This window comes from Pseudogymnoascus destructans, assembly GCF_001641265.1.
Source record: "Pseudogymnoascus destructans isolate 20631-21 unplaced genomic scaffold scaffold_3, whole genome shotgun sequence".
NCBI classification, from domain to species: domain Eukaryota; kingdom Fungi; phylum Ascomycota; class Leotiomycetes; order Thelebolales; family Thelebolaceae; genus Pseudogymnoascus; species Pseudogymnoascus destructans.
The window spans coordinates 1,081,287-1,098,234 of record NW_020167522.1 but is presented as its reverse complement, the minus strand read 5'-3'; the positions used below and the strand labels follow the sequence as shown (position 1 = coordinate 1,098,234).

The 16,948-nt window shown below is 50.5% G+C and overlaps 8 protein-coding genes across 8 annotated transcripts; 5 read left to right on the top strand and 3 right to left on the bottom strand.

Annotated features, from left to right (window-relative positions):
- Nucleotides 1-782: 782 nt before the first annotated feature.
- On the top strand, nt 783-1,971 carry VC83_01633 (uncharacterized protein; the record flags this gene model as incomplete). The annotated part of the gene is made up of 1 exon (XM_024465308.1): nt 783-1,971. Exon 1 carries the CDS (start codon nt 973-975, stop codon nt 1,969-1,971), a length of 999 nt encoding a protein of 332 aa, XP_024327105.1. The 5' UTR covers nt 783-972.
- A 794-nt stretch (nt 1,972-2,765) lies between these two features.
- On the top strand, nt 2,766-4,503 carry VC83_01632 (uncharacterized protein). The gene is made up of 5 exons (XM_024465307.1): nt 2,766-2,933; nt 2,988-3,107; nt 3,160-3,358; nt 3,409-3,809; nt 3,860-4,503. The coding sequence occupies exons 1-5, from the start codon at nt 2,893-2,895 to the stop codon at nt 4,173-4,175; spliced, it is 1,077 nt and encodes a 358-aa protein (XP_024327326.1). The 5' UTR covers nt 2,766-2,892; the 3' UTR covers nt 4,176-4,503.
- Nucleotides 4,504-4,546: 43 nt separating this feature from the next.
- Nucleotides 4,547-7,338, top strand: VC83_01631 (uncharacterized protein). The gene is made up of 5 exons (XM_024465306.1): nt 4,547-5,154; nt 5,219-5,563; nt 5,632-5,909; nt 5,969-6,096; nt 6,160-7,338. The coding sequence occupies exons 1-5, from the start codon at nt 4,731-4,733 to the stop codon at nt 6,932-6,934; spliced, it is 1,950 nt and encodes a 649-aa protein (XP_024327317.1). The 5' UTR covers nt 4,547-4,730; the 3' UTR covers nt 6,935-7,338.
- VC83_01630 (uncharacterized protein) lies at nt 7,339-8,542 on the bottom strand (the record flags this gene model as incomplete). Its single annotated transcript, XM_024465305.1, has 5 exons — nt 7,339-7,893; nt 7,946-8,017; nt 8,069-8,296; nt 8,345-8,407; nt 8,457-8,542. 5 exons carry the CDS (start codon nt 8,540-8,542, stop codon nt 7,503-7,505), a joined length of 840 nt encoding a protein of 279 aa, XP_024327104.1. The 3' UTR covers nt 7,339-7,502.
- A 1,030-nt stretch (nt 8,543-9,572) lies between these two features.
- On the top strand, nt 9,573-10,283 carry VC83_01629 (uncharacterized protein; the record flags this gene model as incomplete). Its single annotated transcript, XM_024465304.1, has 1 exon — nt 9,573-10,283. One exon carries the CDS (start codon nt 9,573-9,575, stop codon nt 10,281-10,283), a length of 711 nt encoding a protein of 236 aa, XP_024327100.1.
- Nucleotides 10,284-10,381: 98 nt separating this feature from the next.
- VC83_01628 (uncharacterized protein) lies at nt 10,382-11,162 on the bottom strand (the record flags this gene model as incomplete). The annotated part of the gene is made up of 2 exons (XM_024465303.1): nt 10,382-10,534; nt 10,884-11,162. The coding sequence occupies 2 exons, from the start codon at nt 11,160-11,162 to the stop codon at nt 10,382-10,384; spliced, it is 432 nt and encodes a 143-aa protein (XP_024327099.1).
- Nucleotides 11,163-11,563: 401 nt separating this feature from the next.
- Nucleotides 11,564-13,225, top strand: VC83_01627 (uncharacterized protein). The gene is made up of 3 exons (XM_024465302.1): nt 11,564-12,412; nt 12,461-12,697; nt 12,751-13,225. Exons 1-3 carry the CDS (start codon nt 11,617-11,619, stop codon nt 12,795-12,797), a joined length of 1,080 nt encoding a protein of 359 aa, XP_024327271.1. The 5' UTR covers nt 11,564-11,616; the 3' UTR covers nt 12,798-13,225.
- RGT1 (transcriptional activator) lies at nt 13,160-15,897 on the bottom strand (the record flags this gene model as incomplete). The annotated part of the gene is made up of 4 exons (XM_024465301.1): nt 15,709-15,897; nt 14,942-15,651; nt 13,867-14,888; nt 13,160-13,818 (listed from the first exon to the last, which is right to left on the bottom strand). The coding sequence occupies exons 2-4, from the start codon at nt 15,490-15,492 to the stop codon at nt 13,160-13,162; spliced, it is 2,232 nt and encodes a 743-aa protein (XP_024327270.1). The 5' UTR covers nt 15,493-15,651; nt 15,709-15,897.
- Between the last annotated feature and the right edge of the window lie 1,051 nt (nt 15,898-16,948).

Here is a 16,948-nt window from a genome sequence, read left to right as displayed (position 1 = left end):
CCGCTTGGCCATTCATGGCTTTTCCCGCATAAAATTTGAATAGATACTAGCCTATTACAAAAGTAAAATAAGTTCGCAAAATTGTTCAGATAATGTGAAACATGAAGCTTCTTATTTTGTCTGGTAAACATCCACCGAACAACCTTTCTATATCACCAATTGGTCTTTGTGATGGATGTACCATTGTATTAGGGCTCATTTGTCATAAGAATCTTGCAGTTCCAACTGGAAATAAACACAGTAGGTAAATGTTCATTTATCACATTATGTACAGCACATACACATACCGTAGATTATAATATTGAAATTTGAATGCTACTCACAAGTGGTAAAGCCACCAGAATACGAATGTTAAATACTGTTCAGGTAAAGGTCGACAGCCACACGCATCAAACCAGCATTCTTCTCACTTCGCGAGCTCATCAAGGAACTTCTCTCATAATACCAGGTGAGGCAAGCTTGACTTATTCTCAGTTGCCTAGTTAGGTAAATATGCGACCCTAGTGTAATTTTATCCGTTAAGAGAATCCGTTCTCCTGGTGCCAGCATCCGACAACGAGTATATTCATAGCGTAACAATCCACGGTCCCTGGCCCACATACCCGATTAGGCATTTTTGTCGTATGAATAACCTGTGGCGACTACAGTGGATCCGCGCTAAAGGAGGGGCATGAATTGCCTGTACAAGCCTTGTTATGACAATTAAAAGACTAATTAAGGCTAAACATTAAAAATTGCCACACTCTGTTAAGCTGCTCTAAAGCAATGGGGCCACTTGCGTTATTAGGTATTACTATATCGAGCGATCTCAATTGTGGAGACCTTTTACCTGCCCTCGTAGCAATAAATCGGCCGCGATGCCCTTCTATCGTATAATAAACAGCTTTCTGACACCGACCCCTCGTTCACGATAAGCACCTGAAAATCATCATTTCAACTTTACTAGCCATATCACGATTTAACAAAGTCAAAATGGCTTCCATGGAGAAAGTGTTCGCTGGCTACAATGCGCGACAGAGCGTTTTAAACGCGAGCAGCAACCCTCTTTCGAAGGGAATTGCCTGGATAGAAGGAGAGCTCGTCCCGCTCGCCGAGGCTCGTATCCCGCTTCTCGACCAAGGTTTCATGCACAGCGATCTGACCTACGACGTGCCATCTGTCTGGGATGGACGCTTCTTCCGCCTCGACGACCACATCACAAGACTGGAGGCCAGCTGCACAAAACTGAGATTAAAGCTACCCCTACCCCGAGAGGAGGTAAAGCAAATCTTGGTAGACATGGTCGCTAAGAGTGGCATTCGCGACGCCTTTGTAGAGCTCATCGTCACCCGCGGTCTTAAAGGTGTCCGTGGAAACAAGCCAGCAGACCTAAAGAACAACCTCTATATGTTCATCCAGCCTTACGTTTGGGTAATGGAACCCAATGTCCAGCCTACCGGTGGCAGCGCCATTATCGCCCGTACTGTGAGGCGAGTCCCGCCTGGATCCATCGACCCGACGATCAAGAACTTGCAATGGGGAGATCTTGTGCGCGGCATGTTAGAGGCGGAGGATCGTGGAGCTGATTATCCATTCCTGACGGACGGAGACGCCAATCTCACCGAGGGATCGGGCTTCAACATTGTCCTGGTCAAGGATAACACCCTCTTCACCCCAGATCGCGGTGTTCTCCAGGGCGTTACACGCAAGAGCGTTATCGATGCCGCCAAGGCTGCCGGCTACGAGATCCGCGTTGAGTATGTGCCCGTTGAGTTGGCCTTCCAAAGCGACGAAATATTCATGTGCACAACTGCCGGTGGCATTATGCCTATCGTAACTCTCGATGGCAAGTCTATCAATGGCGGCAAGGTCGGCCCTATCACGAAGGCGATCTGGGATGGGTACTGGGCTATGCATTACGATTCCGCATACAGCTTCGAGATCAGCTACGAACAGAACAAAACAAATGGTGTGAACGGTTCAGCAAAATAATGTGCTCGGTTTTTAAGACCGTAGCTGATCGAATTTAGCTTCATTGATTATTTTTAAGTTAGGAGTTATAATATGAGGAATTAAAAAGTGTTTGTGCCATTATAATATTTTGTGTTGAGAATATAAATCAGTGTAATTGCCAAACAACAGTTGGAGCCCAGTGTAATTATAAACAGGTCTAATAACTCGCTGTAAGAATAGCCTTACATCTATGCAGTGATTCAAACCATCCTTCACCATGTTTCCGAGCACCAATGCTGGCCAATTTCCGTACATTAATCAAAATGCCAAGAGATAGTGTTAGTCTAATTCCGAGGGAGTTCCCTCAATTGCTTTCCTCTTGGGGTAAAACCAACCTAATAACAATGCTCCATAGTATGTAATACTTCCCAAAATGCAATATAGAAATTGGTCGCGCGAAGAGTAGGAAGATTCATGGAGTTGGAGAAAATGAGGGGTAGCTCTAACTTTCGGCTAGCGCCGGATTGCCCTAACCGAGACTATACGTAATAAAAAATTTAAACGGCGAAAGGAAACATAACAGTCTAATATTAGATGACAAAAACAGCATGTCTACTATGAGAACTTTGAATTTTTAGAGTTATTTGCACAATGGTATTCCTATTCTGGAAAAAAAAAAAGTTAATTTGGAGAAGGTATGAGAAAATTAGGTCTGATTTCCCAATTGGGTTTGATTTCCCAATTAGGTAGGCAAGCCGCCCCGCCATGGCGGGGTCAAGGGCCCTATTATTACTCATTGATAATTTCGTACGATCTTTAAAACAACTCCAAAGATTCGTCTCTAGCATAGCGATTTCTAGATTAAACTTAAGGCGCTAATTGGACTGTTCTTCCTCAGTTATTGTTCATCGTATTTTTTTCACTCTTCATAGCTTGAACGTTTTTTCCCCAATACCAGCCATGGTGTCATTCAACTCGAGCGATAGCATTGTTATTGTGGGGTAAGTTTGGGAGCAGCATTTGAATAATATTTTCTCCCTACTGACTATCTGGAGTGCGGGCATCGTTGGCCTCAATGTCGCTTTAGTTCTCGCTGAGAGAGGATATGGACAGTCCATCACTGTCATAGCCGAGCACCATCCAGGTGACACTTCTATGACATACACATCGCCATGGTCAGCATTTTATCAAGTGAACGGTACTCCAGCGATTCTAATATCTTATCAGGGCTGGTTGCAATTTCTCTGCCATTTCTGGGAGTGACGCCAACGCGTTGAAGTGGGATCAGCTGGGTTACTCCCACCTCACCAAGCTCGCATCTGAGCGACCTGATGAGACTTTCGTCCACCGGACGCCGTCGACCGAGTTATGGGACGAGAACGTTCCCTACGATAAAATCAAGGCCATGTCAGAGTACCTCGAAGACGTAAGGCTGCAATTCTGCTGGGTCATCGAGGCTGTGCTAACTGGCCGCAGTTCAGAATTTTACCCCAAGAGGAGCTCCCCGAGCAGGTCAAATTTGCAGTTTCCTTCACAACATTAACCATTAATGCGCCTAATCACCTTCAGTACCTCTATAACAGATTAAAACAGTATGGCGTGCAATTCTTACGACAGAAGATCCCCAGCATTCTATCGGCGTTTGCGAGCCCGACGACCAAGGTCGTGTTTAATTGCATCGGTAACGCAGCAAAGACGTTGCCAGGTGTTGAAGATGCCAAGTGCTATCCGACCAGGGGCCAGGTTGTTTTAGTCAAGGCGCCTCAGGTCCGATCCAATGTTATGCGCCACGGCAAGGATTATGAGACGTACGTGATTCCTCGGCCGGGATCCGATGGAAATGTTATTTTGGGTGGCTATATGCAAAAGGGGGTTGGGTAAGATTAGACAAGTCCTGATAATTAACAGTCGCTAATGAACCTCTTAGTGATGGAGCAACTTACTCATATGAGACGGAGTCCATTTTGGACCGCACTAAACGGCTGAGCTCCGAGCTTCGTGAAATGGAGCCTCAGATCCTGGCGGTCTTTGCTGGCCTTCGGCCTTCTCGCGAAGGTGGGGCTCGCATAGAGAGAGACGAGCTCATTGTTGCCGGTGACAAGAGAGTCATTGTTCACAACTATGGTGCAGGTGGCACGGGGTTCCAAGCCGGCTACGGCATGGCCATGGAGGCTGTGAAGACCGTCGAGGACGTATTACGGGAGATTCGAAAGAACGATACGCGGCCAAGGCCTAGGCTATAAATAATGGGGACTTATAGGCTTGTCGATAGTCTTGGGTTTCGTAGCCTTCAAAGCCGAATAATTCATTGCATTTTGAATAACCCGACCCTTCTACATTCCCATCTTCTTTCGTTCGTTCCTCTTGTGAGTTTCGGTGTGAGTTTCGGAGTGGATCGGCGGCGAGCGAGATTACAGCGAAGTACAACTATTGAAAATAGTGCGCCGATAAGACAATTAACTGCTCAAATACGGGCTCGAATTATTATATTTAAGGGAGTTGTAGCCACAATGAGGGAATTGGCCTATCGACAACGCCACACTGTCCCTTGTTGTTTCGTTATCAGTGAGGTAGGGTGATATCCGATATCCGATATCCGATATCCGATATCCGATATCCGACGAAATGAGCGACGTTGGCGAGCGACCCCTGCTTGGCGACCCTTCCCTTGACGTTGGCGACCCTCCCCCGCATACTCCCCCTTCCCCCGCAAATTTGGAGATCGGTCTCCTATCTTCTCCTATCCCAATTCGCAACTGCAATAGCAAAAAACCACGACAGCGACACCATCCACCACCATGCTGAAGGAGAAGAGGACCAACTCACTGGCATTTGCGCAGACTGATTGTCACACCTGTACGCCTGCCGGCCGGACATGTGATCGTCGACGACCACAATGCTCGACCTGCCTTGGTCTTGGCGTAAAATGTGGCGGTTTTGTGACGCCACTGTCGTGGGATAATAATCGCATATGGCTCGGACAGCCGTCACAGAAAACGCGTTACATTTATGACAGCAGCATGGGGAATGAGAGCCCAAAGGTATCGCCAAAGGCCTTTCGCTTTGTTGACGCAAGTTCCAGAAGGAAGAGGCGTCGCAGAGTTAGCCCAGTCTCCAGCCCCGAGGAAGAAATTTGTCGTGCCTCGGAATCAGAATCACCCGAAGAAATCGGCATTGATTCATATCTCGCCCATCCATCTGGCTCGCTCCTGGATGACTTTGGTAGGATACATACATGACTGATAATGGAAATTTCCCCTATACTAACGGAGATAATTGCATGTAGATCCGTTAAATTTCGGTGATTGTGAGCTACTGGATACCGTGATCCCCAATCCACAGGAATTCATGCCTGACTGGATGTCCGCGACATTTCCTGGGCAGGAATCCCAAGATCAGATGATATTGACGGCCGAACCTTCTTCCAACAGTATTGGTCATGGATCCGAGGATGTTTTTACTACAAGCCTCATGGAACTACTCGAGACCGTTTCCACCCATCCGTTTGAGAGCCACCAACTTGAGCCACCTCGTCTTGTAGCTTTTCCGACCCGACAACCTCCGTCCGAGATCTCCACCGAGTTGATTCCTAACCATATTGGAAACCAGCATGAGCGACTTTTTCAGATGTGTAAGTTGCGAACTTCCTAGCCATTCTTCGGCCTGGTTGAACTTTGGGGCTAATATTGCAGGTTAAAGATGATACGGAGCTATGTGTGTTACCACTGACGTCTGATGTGGCCTTCAATCCGTTCCGCTGTCGACGACAGGTATTACAGGGGTCTCGACTTCTTTTCCATGCGATACTGGCACTATGTTGCCAGCATCAGAACCACCTGACGGGCACTTGGTCCAAAGAAGCCTCTGAGCACCGAACGAAGGCTGTAGAGCTACTGGATAGCGCGTCCAAGAGCGACCAAGTCACCAAAATTGGATTACACGTCTTGGAACCAATCTTAGTCATGTTTACCTTGGATGTATGATATTCTATTTCATAAGACTTGACATATTTTGCCTGAGCTAACTGGAGTTTCAGTGCACCCTTTCCGCCACAGGACCGTGGAGTGGGCATTTAATGCGTGTGCGTTCAGTTTTAGATGCCTGTGGAGGGCCTCTGGCGCTCGATAACTCGCGCGTCCGTTCGCAAGTTGGGATGCTATTCTGGTAAGCCAAAATGGGGACCAGCCTAGCTGAGGTAGCGCAAACTGTTCAACTAACGCAAACTAGGTGGGATGCAACCCTAGCACTGATCTCTCGGCAAGGCATAATCATTGATCTGTCGTACCTCGATCATCTTATGCTCAGCCAAGGCCAAGACGAATGGTCCTTCTATGACCTCACCGGCTGCCCCGGGGACCTTTTCGTGCACCTAGTTCAGCTAGCTGAGCTGGCGAAGCAAAGAGAGCTAGCCGCGTGCATGACTTGGCTCACCTTCGATCTGTCGCCAGTGATCAAAATCGAGCGCGAAATCCAACAATGGCAAAGCAGCCTGTTCGCCGATGCATACGGTCCGAATTTCGATACAATCGTAGAAAATACATCGGAGTCGGATGCTGAAGCTGACATCGAGGAACGGTTCCACGCCAAGCAGGACCGCTACCACTGCGCAGAGGCTTGGCGGTACGCATTGCTTATCTACATCAAGCGAGTTTTCCGCTGGGACCGGAAGTGTCCTCGGCCTCTGATCCTGACGTGGCTGGTCCGCAAGACAATGGATCACGTCCGCTGCTGTCGACGGACATCTCAAACGCAGAAACAGCTGCTGCTGCCCGTATTCCTCGCAGGTAGCGATATGACTGACGGGGAAATGCGTGGGTTTACGCGGCAATACTGTAAGTGGTGGGCTAATAGGAGCCGATATAACATGTTCAATTCGGTGTCGTCGCTGCTGGAGGACATTTGGGAAGAGGGTCATTCGCATGCGTGGTGGGGGTCTGTGATTGATCGGAAGACGACGAGTCCTGGAGTCGGTGACCCAGGTGTTCAGTTCCTGTTTGGATAACGGTTCAGGTACTGGACGGCTGTTAATGCTATATGTATAAATACCCCCCGGCGTTATTTTAGCGAAGGAGGTTTTGGTGATACGATCTCATTTCCTCCATATATATTGGTGCCAAGCAAACGATTGTGCTCCATTCGCAATTCACCTTGGTCGATGTGAACTTTTGTTCAATCGCAAAAGGGCTCTGAAATGCGACCAAAAAAATGGGAAAGTACAGTGGGGAGATCCTAGGAGAAGAGTAGAATAATACTATGGCCGGGTGGGATTGTGTCAGCGACGCGAGAAGGTACCATTCAAGAAGTACAGTAACCAGGTATGAGGGCCCAGCCCATGGTCTGATAGGTGGGAACCCCTGAACCTACAATCCCCAAACAGTCTCCTGTGAAACACATCGGTCCCTGACATCAAATTGCGATAATTATTATTTTATCAACTCGGCTCGAAGCTGTCAAATTTCAGCCACTTTTCCGCCAAAACAAAGGAAAAATACAAGGGAACACAAGTATGTGCTGTGAACATTACACGCCTCCACCACTCCAATCCAACTCCATCACATCCGATCAATCTCTTACAGCCAAGCCATGATAGCGATCATGGAGCCAACAATGGCACCGGCAGGCGCGAAGAGCCTATCGGCGGCGCCCTCCTTGGAGGGGCTGTTGGTGGAGACAGGGCCATTACCTTTGGAGGAAGTGTTGGTCGGGTCAGCGGTTGTAGAGTTGCCACTGGAGCCAAGGTCGAAACCAGTGCCGGTGCTGTCCGCAGCAGAAGAGGAACGGGTGCTATCGCCGCCGGGAATGCCGCTGTTGAAACCGGTGCTCGCGCTGTCGTCGGCACTGCTCGTGCGGGTGCTACCGCTGCTGCTGCTACCGCTGCTGCTGCCGCTGCTAGATGTCTGGCAAGCGGCTACTTCTTCCTCGATTTGGAAGGCGCGCTGAGGGCAGTAGTTATCGAAGCACCTGTGAGGGTTAGCATGGCCAGGTTGGTAGCAAGGGAGAGGGGGAGGTGTACTTTGCTGCTTGCAAGATCACCTTGCATGTCTGGTCTAACTTTGCGAGGGGGTTAATGCAATCCGTGTAGGCCCTGTGTTGTGTTAGCTAAGTCGTGGGTGTCGGAGAGCAAGGATAGACGAACTGGCGATCGGTGCAGGTGCCTCCGCTGCTACTTCCGCTGCCGCTGGTGCTAGTGCTTGAGCTGCCACTGCCAGTGCGAGTTCCAGTCTCGCTGTTGTCCGTATCGCTGCCAGAGCCAGATCCCGATCCAGAATCCGATCCGGGCAGAGTTCCGCCGTTTTCACAGGCATCGATATACGAGTTTAACTCAAAGGGGACGCCGAGCTGGGGACAGTACTTTTCGTAGCATCTGCGAGAATGAGCATGATATTAGCAGCAGAGGAGACGGGACACGCACGCTTTTACGCCCATGATTTTTGCGCATGACATCTCTCCGTCGGCATACTTGAGCACACATGAACTGGCGGCCTGGTTAGATAGGCAACTCGTTTAGGGGGGGGGGGACGAACTCGGCGTCAGTGCATGATGATGGCGATTGCGCGACGGCGATGCCGATGACCGAAGCAAGAACGATGACAGAGGCAGAAGAACGCATTATGGCGGGAGGAGTTTATTTGCTTGCGGATAAGACTAATTGGTAGGAACGAAGGAATTTAAATGCAAAAGCGAGGGCACGATGTTGAGGAAAGAAGGAGAGAAGAGAGAGGAAGGAGAGAAGAGAGAGGAAGGAGAGAAGGAGATGATGGGTTTGTATCAGCTCATGCCAAGTTCAGGATTTCCTACACGCACCCCGAAGGGATGGATATTGGAGGCGTGAAGCTGAAATTGGCCCTACCTACACTACAATAAACCATCCAATAGGGAGGGTGACAGCGGACAGACAGGCAGGGGACGGCATCTCGGAATGGAGATTGAGGGGATCATTGAGCTGTCTTACTATCCCCCCCTGTAGTGGTGTTATTGCTGACCCGATTGTTCTGTCTTGGCGGTGCTGGGCCGAGCCATTCCCCAGTGTTGTGGCACAGCGCTCACTCTAAGTAGTAAGGGGTTCGCTAGGCATTACTTGGCGACATGTCCATCACGTCCATCACAATCTTAATAAAAACAGGTCACTTCAATTCAGCCTCGCGCTATTTGTCTGACAGTCAGCAGCTTAAACTCTTGGCTGTCAGTTTGCTTTAGGCGGAGATTCCTAGGCGGAGATCATTGTGTGGGGCGGGCGGTCCAGCTATTATCTGACATGCTGAGTACCACATACCAGGCTTGACACATTCAGGGTTCGTCGTCTGCCTTTGTTCGGTCTGTCAAAAACTTATCATGTCCAGTCTTGCAAAGGGTCTTGCCAAGTCGAAGATCGAAAGTCAATATGCCCAGCAGAAGCTTGGCAGGCCGCTCATGATGCCCACGTGTCTGGCATGGATAGACCTCCACCACGGTTCCCAGTCATCATTAGCCAAGAGAGCGTATTCTCATCCGCTTAGAAGCTCCAACAGCTCGGTGGTCTTCCAACGGTCCCGAATATCGAGACTACGAGGGCAGCGCCGCGACGATAAAAAGATTTGGATGCCCCTCCAGCCGATGATAGAGAAGTGCATTTTTGTGATGTTGACCGGGATCAGAAAAATATGATTAAAGGTACCACAGAAGGCGAGTCAATCAGCGTCTGGTTCATGGGAACGAGAAGAGATGCCTGGGTGGCGGAGTCGCTAAAGCAAAAGACACCACAGTACTTGAATATCGGAGAACCTCACCAGTGCTTTCTAATCATCATTTGCGAAGACAGCTTATTTCCAACAGCTGAGGATCTCCAGCAGTTCGCCAAACTGCCAATGCTTCGGGAGATTGAGACGACGAGGACAGTGCCGATAAACCATGACGATGCGGATGGCACCCCTGCCGATGGTAAAGAAGTGCAGATTTGCGATGTTTACGGCAGGATCGAAAAATTCAGCATTGAATGTTCTACAGAAGGCGAGCTAATTAAAGTTTGGTTCAAGGGGCGACACGAACGGCCTAGCTGGCGCGATCGCGCAAGCAGTCACAAAACATTGACGCCGACTTCTAGGAGAGGAACAGAACCTGGATATCAAATAGGTACCTCCCGGAGAAAGAACAGACTCCGGTTACTGAAGAGAGAAATCTCGAGCAGAAACAGACTTTGTTATTGGATTCGGGGTTCAGGGAATGAATATACTTTGGATACTACAGACCTGATTTCAGAGAAGAGCGGGCTTTGGTTGTTAGGGACGGAGTTTTGGAGCAGGACCTGGCCAATGGAAGTGAGAAGGTTCGAAGTGGACTACGTCAAGTCTATGAGCTTGTGCGAGGGCGCATGAGAGCGGTAGCAATGATTCATACGTATACAAAGCGTCCAGTTATAGACCTTTTATTATCCCGTCCACGCATTTTATTTCATTTACTCGATGCGCACCACTCAAGAGGGCTTCTCCAATACCGCTTCAGTGCCGGCATTAATATACCTGAAATCATCGCAGCGGAATTCTGCGTCAGAAGCCTCCACATCCGACGGCTCACGGACATACATGCCAGAGCCCGTAACGTGTTGGAATTCAACAGCAAAGTCTGTCTATTTCATCATTCCTTGAATCCCTTCTTGGGTGTCAAACACAAATCGTAATCCCAACCCCCTTGGTGTTACCGGGAACCACCGCATGGAGCTGTGCTCACGATGTCCTGAGTGATATTGAACCATATCGTACAGTTCACCCATTCGAAGACCTCCATGGGATGGCTCTACCATTGCTGTTGATAGCGTTTGCCACGCTGGGCTCAGATCTGACCAGCAGTAACCAAGTAATGGCGGGGGTGGTTGTGAGACTAGCATCTGTCGCCAGCTTGCACCGCTTCGCATGAAACTTCGCCTAATTGCTTTCTCTTCTGCAACCACTTCTGGGCCTGGTTCTTCTCCATCTGACACTTTCGTCCCAAGCATCGATGCTGACATAGGCAGCGTTCCTAGCAGACCAGGGAAGCTTGTAGAAGTATTTTGCAGAGTGGCAAATCGGAGTATAGTAGCTCTCGTTACCACGCCTAAAAAAAGCAGAGCCAAACTTTGCCACTAGCCATGGGTTATATATTGTCTTGGAGTCGTGATCGCCGAAATCGTTGTCTTTCGGATCAAATGGGATGATTGATGACACCGCCTGAACAGGCTGAAAGAATAGAGCCTGTTGGATCACAAGAGACGAAGCCATGATGCTCGCCCAGTCCCGGCTCACTCTCTGTGATAATAAAAGAGTTTTCATATCGACAGATAGCAAGATGGCTTCAAGAATATCTGGGATAGATGGGACAGCGTTCGCTGCGCTACACCGAGTTTTTATATCCATCCTTGGACCTTCGTTAACAAGTCGCATTTTAGGCTTGCATCTCAAAGGACGATGTTGCAACGCCTACTTTGTAGCATAATAAGACATATGGCAAACTTGAAATCTGATCTGACGATGGCTGAATGACTGACAGGATGGCCTTGGAGTCCTGCGCCTACCCGGGATGTGCACGCACGGACCGATCCTAGTATCAGGCAAGTGTGATGTCATTACAAGGAGGTTCTATATTTAATGTTGAGATGTGCCGGCGTTCATTCTGAGACACATCATATATCGATAAAGGAATTAAACATCCGATCTTCCCAGACCTACCGTAACCATGGCCACGGGAAAGATACAGAAGTTTCTCGCAGCAATGGAAGCCGTCTATGGAAATCTAGGAAATCTAGAAGCCCGAGCCCTGGGCACCTGGATCCCCCCACCGAACTCAGGCGGCCACCGCGGCCGATACCTTTGGACCGACGCATTCGGGGTCGTCAACTTCCTTACCCTACACAAAGAGCTCAACGAGGATAAGTATTTGATACTTGCCAAGAGACTCGTCGTGCGCGTCCACGATATACTTGGATGGACACGAGATGGTAAAAGCCGTCTGCCAGGAGCGACGGATGATAATACTTTGGGGGGCGGATTGAGAATAGGGAAAGAAGAGGCCAGTGGGCCAGATGGTGACGGGCAATACCATCACTATCTGACACTTTGGATGTTTGCTCTTAATCGTCTGTCTATTGCCTCGGGCATGGAGACATACAACGATCAGGCAATAGCCCTGGCTCGTGCGATCCACCCGAGGTTTTTCATCGACAGAACATCTCCGTCCGCGCGAATGGCGTGGAAAATATCAATGGACATGTCTCGGCCTCTGGTATCGAGTCAGGGGCGTCTTGATGCTACGACCGGGTTCGTGGTCTATCGACTGCTGCAGGCGGCGGCGAAGGAGCCCAATGTTTTGGAGACAGAGATTGCGGATTACCAGAAAGTTATGAGACTTCGTGATTCAGTTGGCGCTACTCATGATACCCTGGATCTTGGGATGGCACTTTGGATAGCGCATTGGTTTGCAGGGACAGACCAGTGGGCCGATCAGCTCGGTGAAAATTGTTTAATAGCGATAAGTATGGTATATCCCCACCCCTCTGACCCAGCTAACCGCCAATTGCTAGACGCAATCTTTGGCGACGAAAGATACAAGACAAGAGCTGTGCCGCATCGCCTTGCTTTCCGGGAATTTGGTGCTTTGATGGGTGCGAAATGCTATACTCACAATGCTGATGTGGTGACATTGACCGATTCGGTCATCGATGTGTGGATTGAGGTGTGGAGTGAGTTTATAAATACGACTGTGGAAGACCTAAGGCCCATTACTATGGTCATGTACAGCGCTGCACTGCTATCTACTGGTATGATCTCTTGTCAAAATTAGAATGGTGTTGGTACTGAAACTGAAGTGTAGGCTTTGAAAAGAATGGCTTGAAGCCAGAGCCTGGGAACCCGAAGTAGTACTAACCAGGTTCCAGCTATTACATAGTATTTTCTTTCACCATTTATACACAAGATAATAGTTTTCATAAAATAACTCAACTGTCATAATATAATCAACACTGCACACGCAGCAACAAGCCATAAAAGCTAGCCCCTCAGTCCCGTGCGAGTATTATACACGCGTCAAGATAGCAATGGTAAAATGCCAGCCCACGCCATGACAAAAAAAACCCCCAAAAAAGGCATTTGCCACCGCGAATAGGCACCGTAAAACTCCCTCCCATATGATAACGCCTCGGAAAGCGCTTTTTCTCCCCGTTCCCCTAGCATCCACCAAATGCAAGCAAACAAGAAAACACACTAATCAACCACCACAAAACCTACCTCGTCTCCCCTCCCCAAACCCCCAAGAACCCGCCCCTAGTCATAGTAGCCGGATCCCAGCTCACCGCCGCGACAGCCGCGCCGCCCTCCTTTGGCTCCACCGCCTCTGCCGCCGTCGCTAAATCAGCAAGGTGCTGCAGCCCCTGGCTAGCCGTCAGGGCCGCGGCGCTCGGCGCTACTGGGCTCGCTGCCCTCGTGTGTCGGGCCACTAGGTCGCGCAGGGCCTTGTCCCAGGGCGCAGATGTGCGGGGCGGGCCTTCGAAGAGCGAGCGCAGAGTGCGGTCTGCTTCTTCGCGGGTGCCTTCGTTATCGAGCAGCTCTAGAAGGGTGGCTGAGGCGAGGGTGGTAAAGTGGATGTGTAAAGGCGAGGGAGGTGCGGCGGCGAGGAGAGACGTGATATGAACGGCGGGGTGGAGGAGGGTGCCGGGTGGGGTGCCGGGCGTGGCGCGCAGGGTGAGGAGTTGAATGTGCCAGTAGGTGAGGTGCATGAGGGGGGCTGATGTGGTGGTTAGGGCGGCGGGAAGGGATTCACGGAAGCGCTCGAGTTCGCCGGTGAGGAGAGTGGAGAGGAGTGGGGTGGCGGAGGATGGGAAGGCGAGGAGGGAGGGGGGCGAGGTGAGGACCGTGGCGACGTGGCCGAGGATGGATGAGAGCCCTGGTTTGGTTAGTAAGTTGTAGGCGATGGGAGCGGTGGAGAACTTACGAGCTAGGTGGTATAGCTGTTCGCCTAAAACACTGATATCGTCGAGGCGGAGGACGGCACTGGTGTCGGGGATCAGGAGCGGGCTTGATGTCCCTGACGCATGGAAGCGGTCGAGGATGAGAAGACTCCACCAGATGCGCCGGGATAGTTTATCAGTTGAGTCTTCGTCTTCGCCCTCTGCTGCGTTAGAAGTGTGCAGCTTCAACGAGAACGCGTGACCGACTGCTGCTCCAAGCCACACGGCCTGGGACCCAGCACTACGCGCACTAGATGGCCCATGGCTGCCGGCTTCGATGGCCATGAAAATCTGAGCCGAGAGCAAAAGGAGGCTGTCCGAAAGCGTCTTGGTTGCTGTGCTATCGAATTGGCAGGCAGAGACCAAACTTGCAGCTCTTCTCGCCGACGCGCTGTCTGCGGGAGGTCGGACAGCAACGTGCAGAGCCTCTAGGAATGCGTCCTTCAGGAGCGGTGGGGCATTCGCTAGTCTAGCAGCAACATTGCCCTGGGGCCCGGGCAGAAGTGGGAATGTTGGCTGAATGGCCTTGTAGTACTCCTCGGAAATATACTCATCCCATTCTAGCTTATGATCTGCATGTGCACCTTCTGCACCTGGTAGGCCGTCAAACGAGCCTCGGCCTGCCTCCGGAGGCGCATTTCTCCATTGTGGCTGAGGAGCCAAACCGTTTGGCGAGTACAGAGGGGCCCGATATGAAGACTCCGTTGCGGCGTTTGCCTGTCCATAGGTTGCGGCTGGCGCACCGTGGTGTCGTGGTGTTTCAAGTGCTTGCCATTGTCCGGATTGTCTTTGTGACTGGTAGCTAGAGGCGAAATCTTGCGATATAGACGAATATGCGCGCTTTCGTGGCTGTCCCTCCAAGTGTGGTGGCGGTGGAGAGTAATCGTGCGAGGCTCGTCGGGATCCCCCACCTTCTGCATGAGGGGGGTAATGCAAGGCTTCACCGGATTGGTTCTGCATGGCGCCTTCCAAGTGGTTCAATCGATCTGCAAGTTCCTTGATGTAGCTACCCGGCAATGTTAGCATTGTTTGCACATTCGATCGGAAAGGTTATCATACCCTTTGCTTGGCCCGCGCTTCATAGGAACGCGACTGAATTGACATTGTGTCCCGACGCGCTTGCAGCTTGTGCACTGTTCCTCGCCGGATTCCGTTGTCGCGTCGCAGCGGATTTTCTTTCGCCTACACTCATCGCAAGCCCTCGAAACCTTCGAGCGCTTCCGCGGTGTCGGCCCATCCCCCATCTGGTACTGGCTATGGTCCATGTTCGCTGCATGGCTCATCTCGGCCATCATCTGTTGCTCATGTGAGAAGCCGTGGTTGGGATTGCTTTGAGGAGAATGAGCCGCGTCATTCCCGCCACCTCCTCCCATCATAGGCTCAAGCCCACGGGAGAGTTGAGCAGCCAGCTGCAGGTCATCGGGATTTGACAAGCGCTGTGTCTGCTGCTGCTGTTGTTGTTGTTGTTGTTGTTGTTGTGGTTGTGGCTGCTGGTGCTGTGGTTGTTGCTGGCTAGCGTTCCCAGATGCGTAAAATGGGCCGTTGCCTTCGGCCGCGACAGCTGTTGGATCCGGGTAGTTCTGCATCATTTGCGCGTCCTGTTGGTTCATGCTGATCGTTTATGAGTATCACTGGCCGTGTTTATCCGTCGGCTTAGTGGTGGCAAACGGCGGCGGGCGGGACCTGGACAACTATAGTTGTCGCACTGTCGATTGCGAGTCGCGTGGCAGTCGGAATGAGATGAGGCCAGCGGGCAGGAAAATATAGGTCTACGCGACCATGATCAGCTATTTCGCAAGTGATATGAAGATGTGGACGATGCATACCGGTTTGATTGAGATGGAGCTTGATGCAACTCGGATCAGTTGTGATGGATGGTTCGGAGTTGAAAGCTTCCGTTCCGCTGGATGTCGTGGGAAGAGGTTCTTCCGTGCGGTGGTGGGTGGTGGAGAGAAAGTTCGGGTAGAGTTGTAGTAATATTGTGAGTGGGTGGCGGGTTTTTGGATGTGGGTGGGTACCTATTAGACGGTGTTTGTATGTGAATAGTAGGGGTGGCGGGTCGGGAAGGTACATACATAACTACCTTTGTAACGCACATACGTTTTTCCTTCACCTTCACACCTCAGAAGTCGCAACCTGATACGTCAGCGGCTCGAACATCTGGTAATAAACAAGGCCCGAACAGAACTTCCGACTCTGAATTTCAGACTCTAAAGTTCTAAAGTTATGGATGGTGCAGGGGAAGCGACTAACGGGATATTGCTTCAAATTGCATGATGGTGCTCAAACAAAGGCTACAACACCAGCTATAGTACCGACCGAAACAACAGCGCGCCCATGTCTTTTGACCTGCCACTACCTGAATCGGCGATCAGTTGAAGTTGTCCGGCCGGATGGATGGATGGATGAGTACGATGATTCACTACTACCCTAGGGGCTAGGCTAGGGGGAGGTCTGCTTGTTACTTGGACGACGACGACATTTACAGGTCGAGGGTAGAGTACTCGTATGCTAGGCTCTAGGGTATGCTACGATGGTATGGTATAGGATATCGATATCGGCGTTATTCGTTGGCGGTGTGATATGGATACCCTCCGGATATGTACGAGTAGCCACGGAACAACCTGCCCCTGGGACGTCCGTCCCCACAAACTTTCCCGCCTTCTGGGGGCTGGTAGATGAAACGAAGGCCGGCTGATTGATGATGGCTAAGACGATGAGGATGAGTGAGATGGGCTTCATCTCCATGGCTGCGAGCTCACTTGGTTCGTTTCAGCGACGGCACTCTCGAGATAGAATGCGATGCGACCCTCTAAAGTTTGGCGTTTGTAGGAGAACTCTTGAGTCACGTGTACGATCACGTGTACGATCACGTGTACTTGAATATTTCAGGTGATTCGCAGCAAATGCGCTTGGCTACATTAGGCGCCTTCACAGATCACGATCGCCTCTCATATTTTGCCGTTCAACCACGTTTGAGTATGCCGTCGCGGTCATCGCCGTGGGCGCTGACCTGTGGATGATAGCAGATCTGTAAAGTATGCTGTAGGAGAAGAAGATAATTTT

Excerpts from the sequence above, each read along its gene's own strand:
- VC83_01627 (XM_024465302.1), top strand. The coding sequence starts at position 11,617 with ATGGCCACGGGAAAGATACAGAAGTTTCTCGCAGCAATGGAAGCCGTC. Across the intron at positions 12,413-12,460 it reads AAATTGTTTAATAGCGATAA|ACGCAATCTTTGGCGACGAA; the intron begins GTATGGTATATC and ends GCCAATTGCTAG. Across the intron at positions 12,698-12,750 it reads CGCTGCACTGCTATCTACTG|GCTTTGAAAAGAATGGCTTG; the intron begins GTATGATCTCTT and ends ACTGAAGTGTAG.
- VC83_01631 (XM_024465306.1), top strand. The coding sequence starts at position 4,731 with ATGCTGAAGGAGAAGAGGACCAACTCACTGGCATTTGCGCAGACTGAT. Across the intron at positions 5,155-5,218 it reads CTCGCTCCTGGATGACTTTG|ATCCGTTAAATTTCGGTGAT; the intron begins GTAGGATACATA and ends AATTGCATGTAG. Across the intron at positions 6,097-6,159 it reads CAAGTTGGGATGCTATTCTG|GTGGGATGCAACCCTAGCAC; the intron begins GTAAGCCAAAAT and ends AACGCAAACTAG.
- VC83_01632 (XM_024465307.1), top strand. The coding sequence starts at position 2,893 with ATGGTGTCATTCAACTCGAGCGATAGCATTGTTATTGTGGG. Across the intron at positions 2,934-2,987 it reads GATAGCATTGTTATTGTGGG|TGCGGGCATCGTTGGCCTCA; the intron begins GTAAGTTTGGGA and ends GACTATCTGGAG. Across the intron at positions 3,108-3,159 it reads ATGACATACACATCGCCATG|GGCTGGTTGCAATTTCTCTG; the intron begins GTCAGCATTTTA and ends ATATCTTATCAG.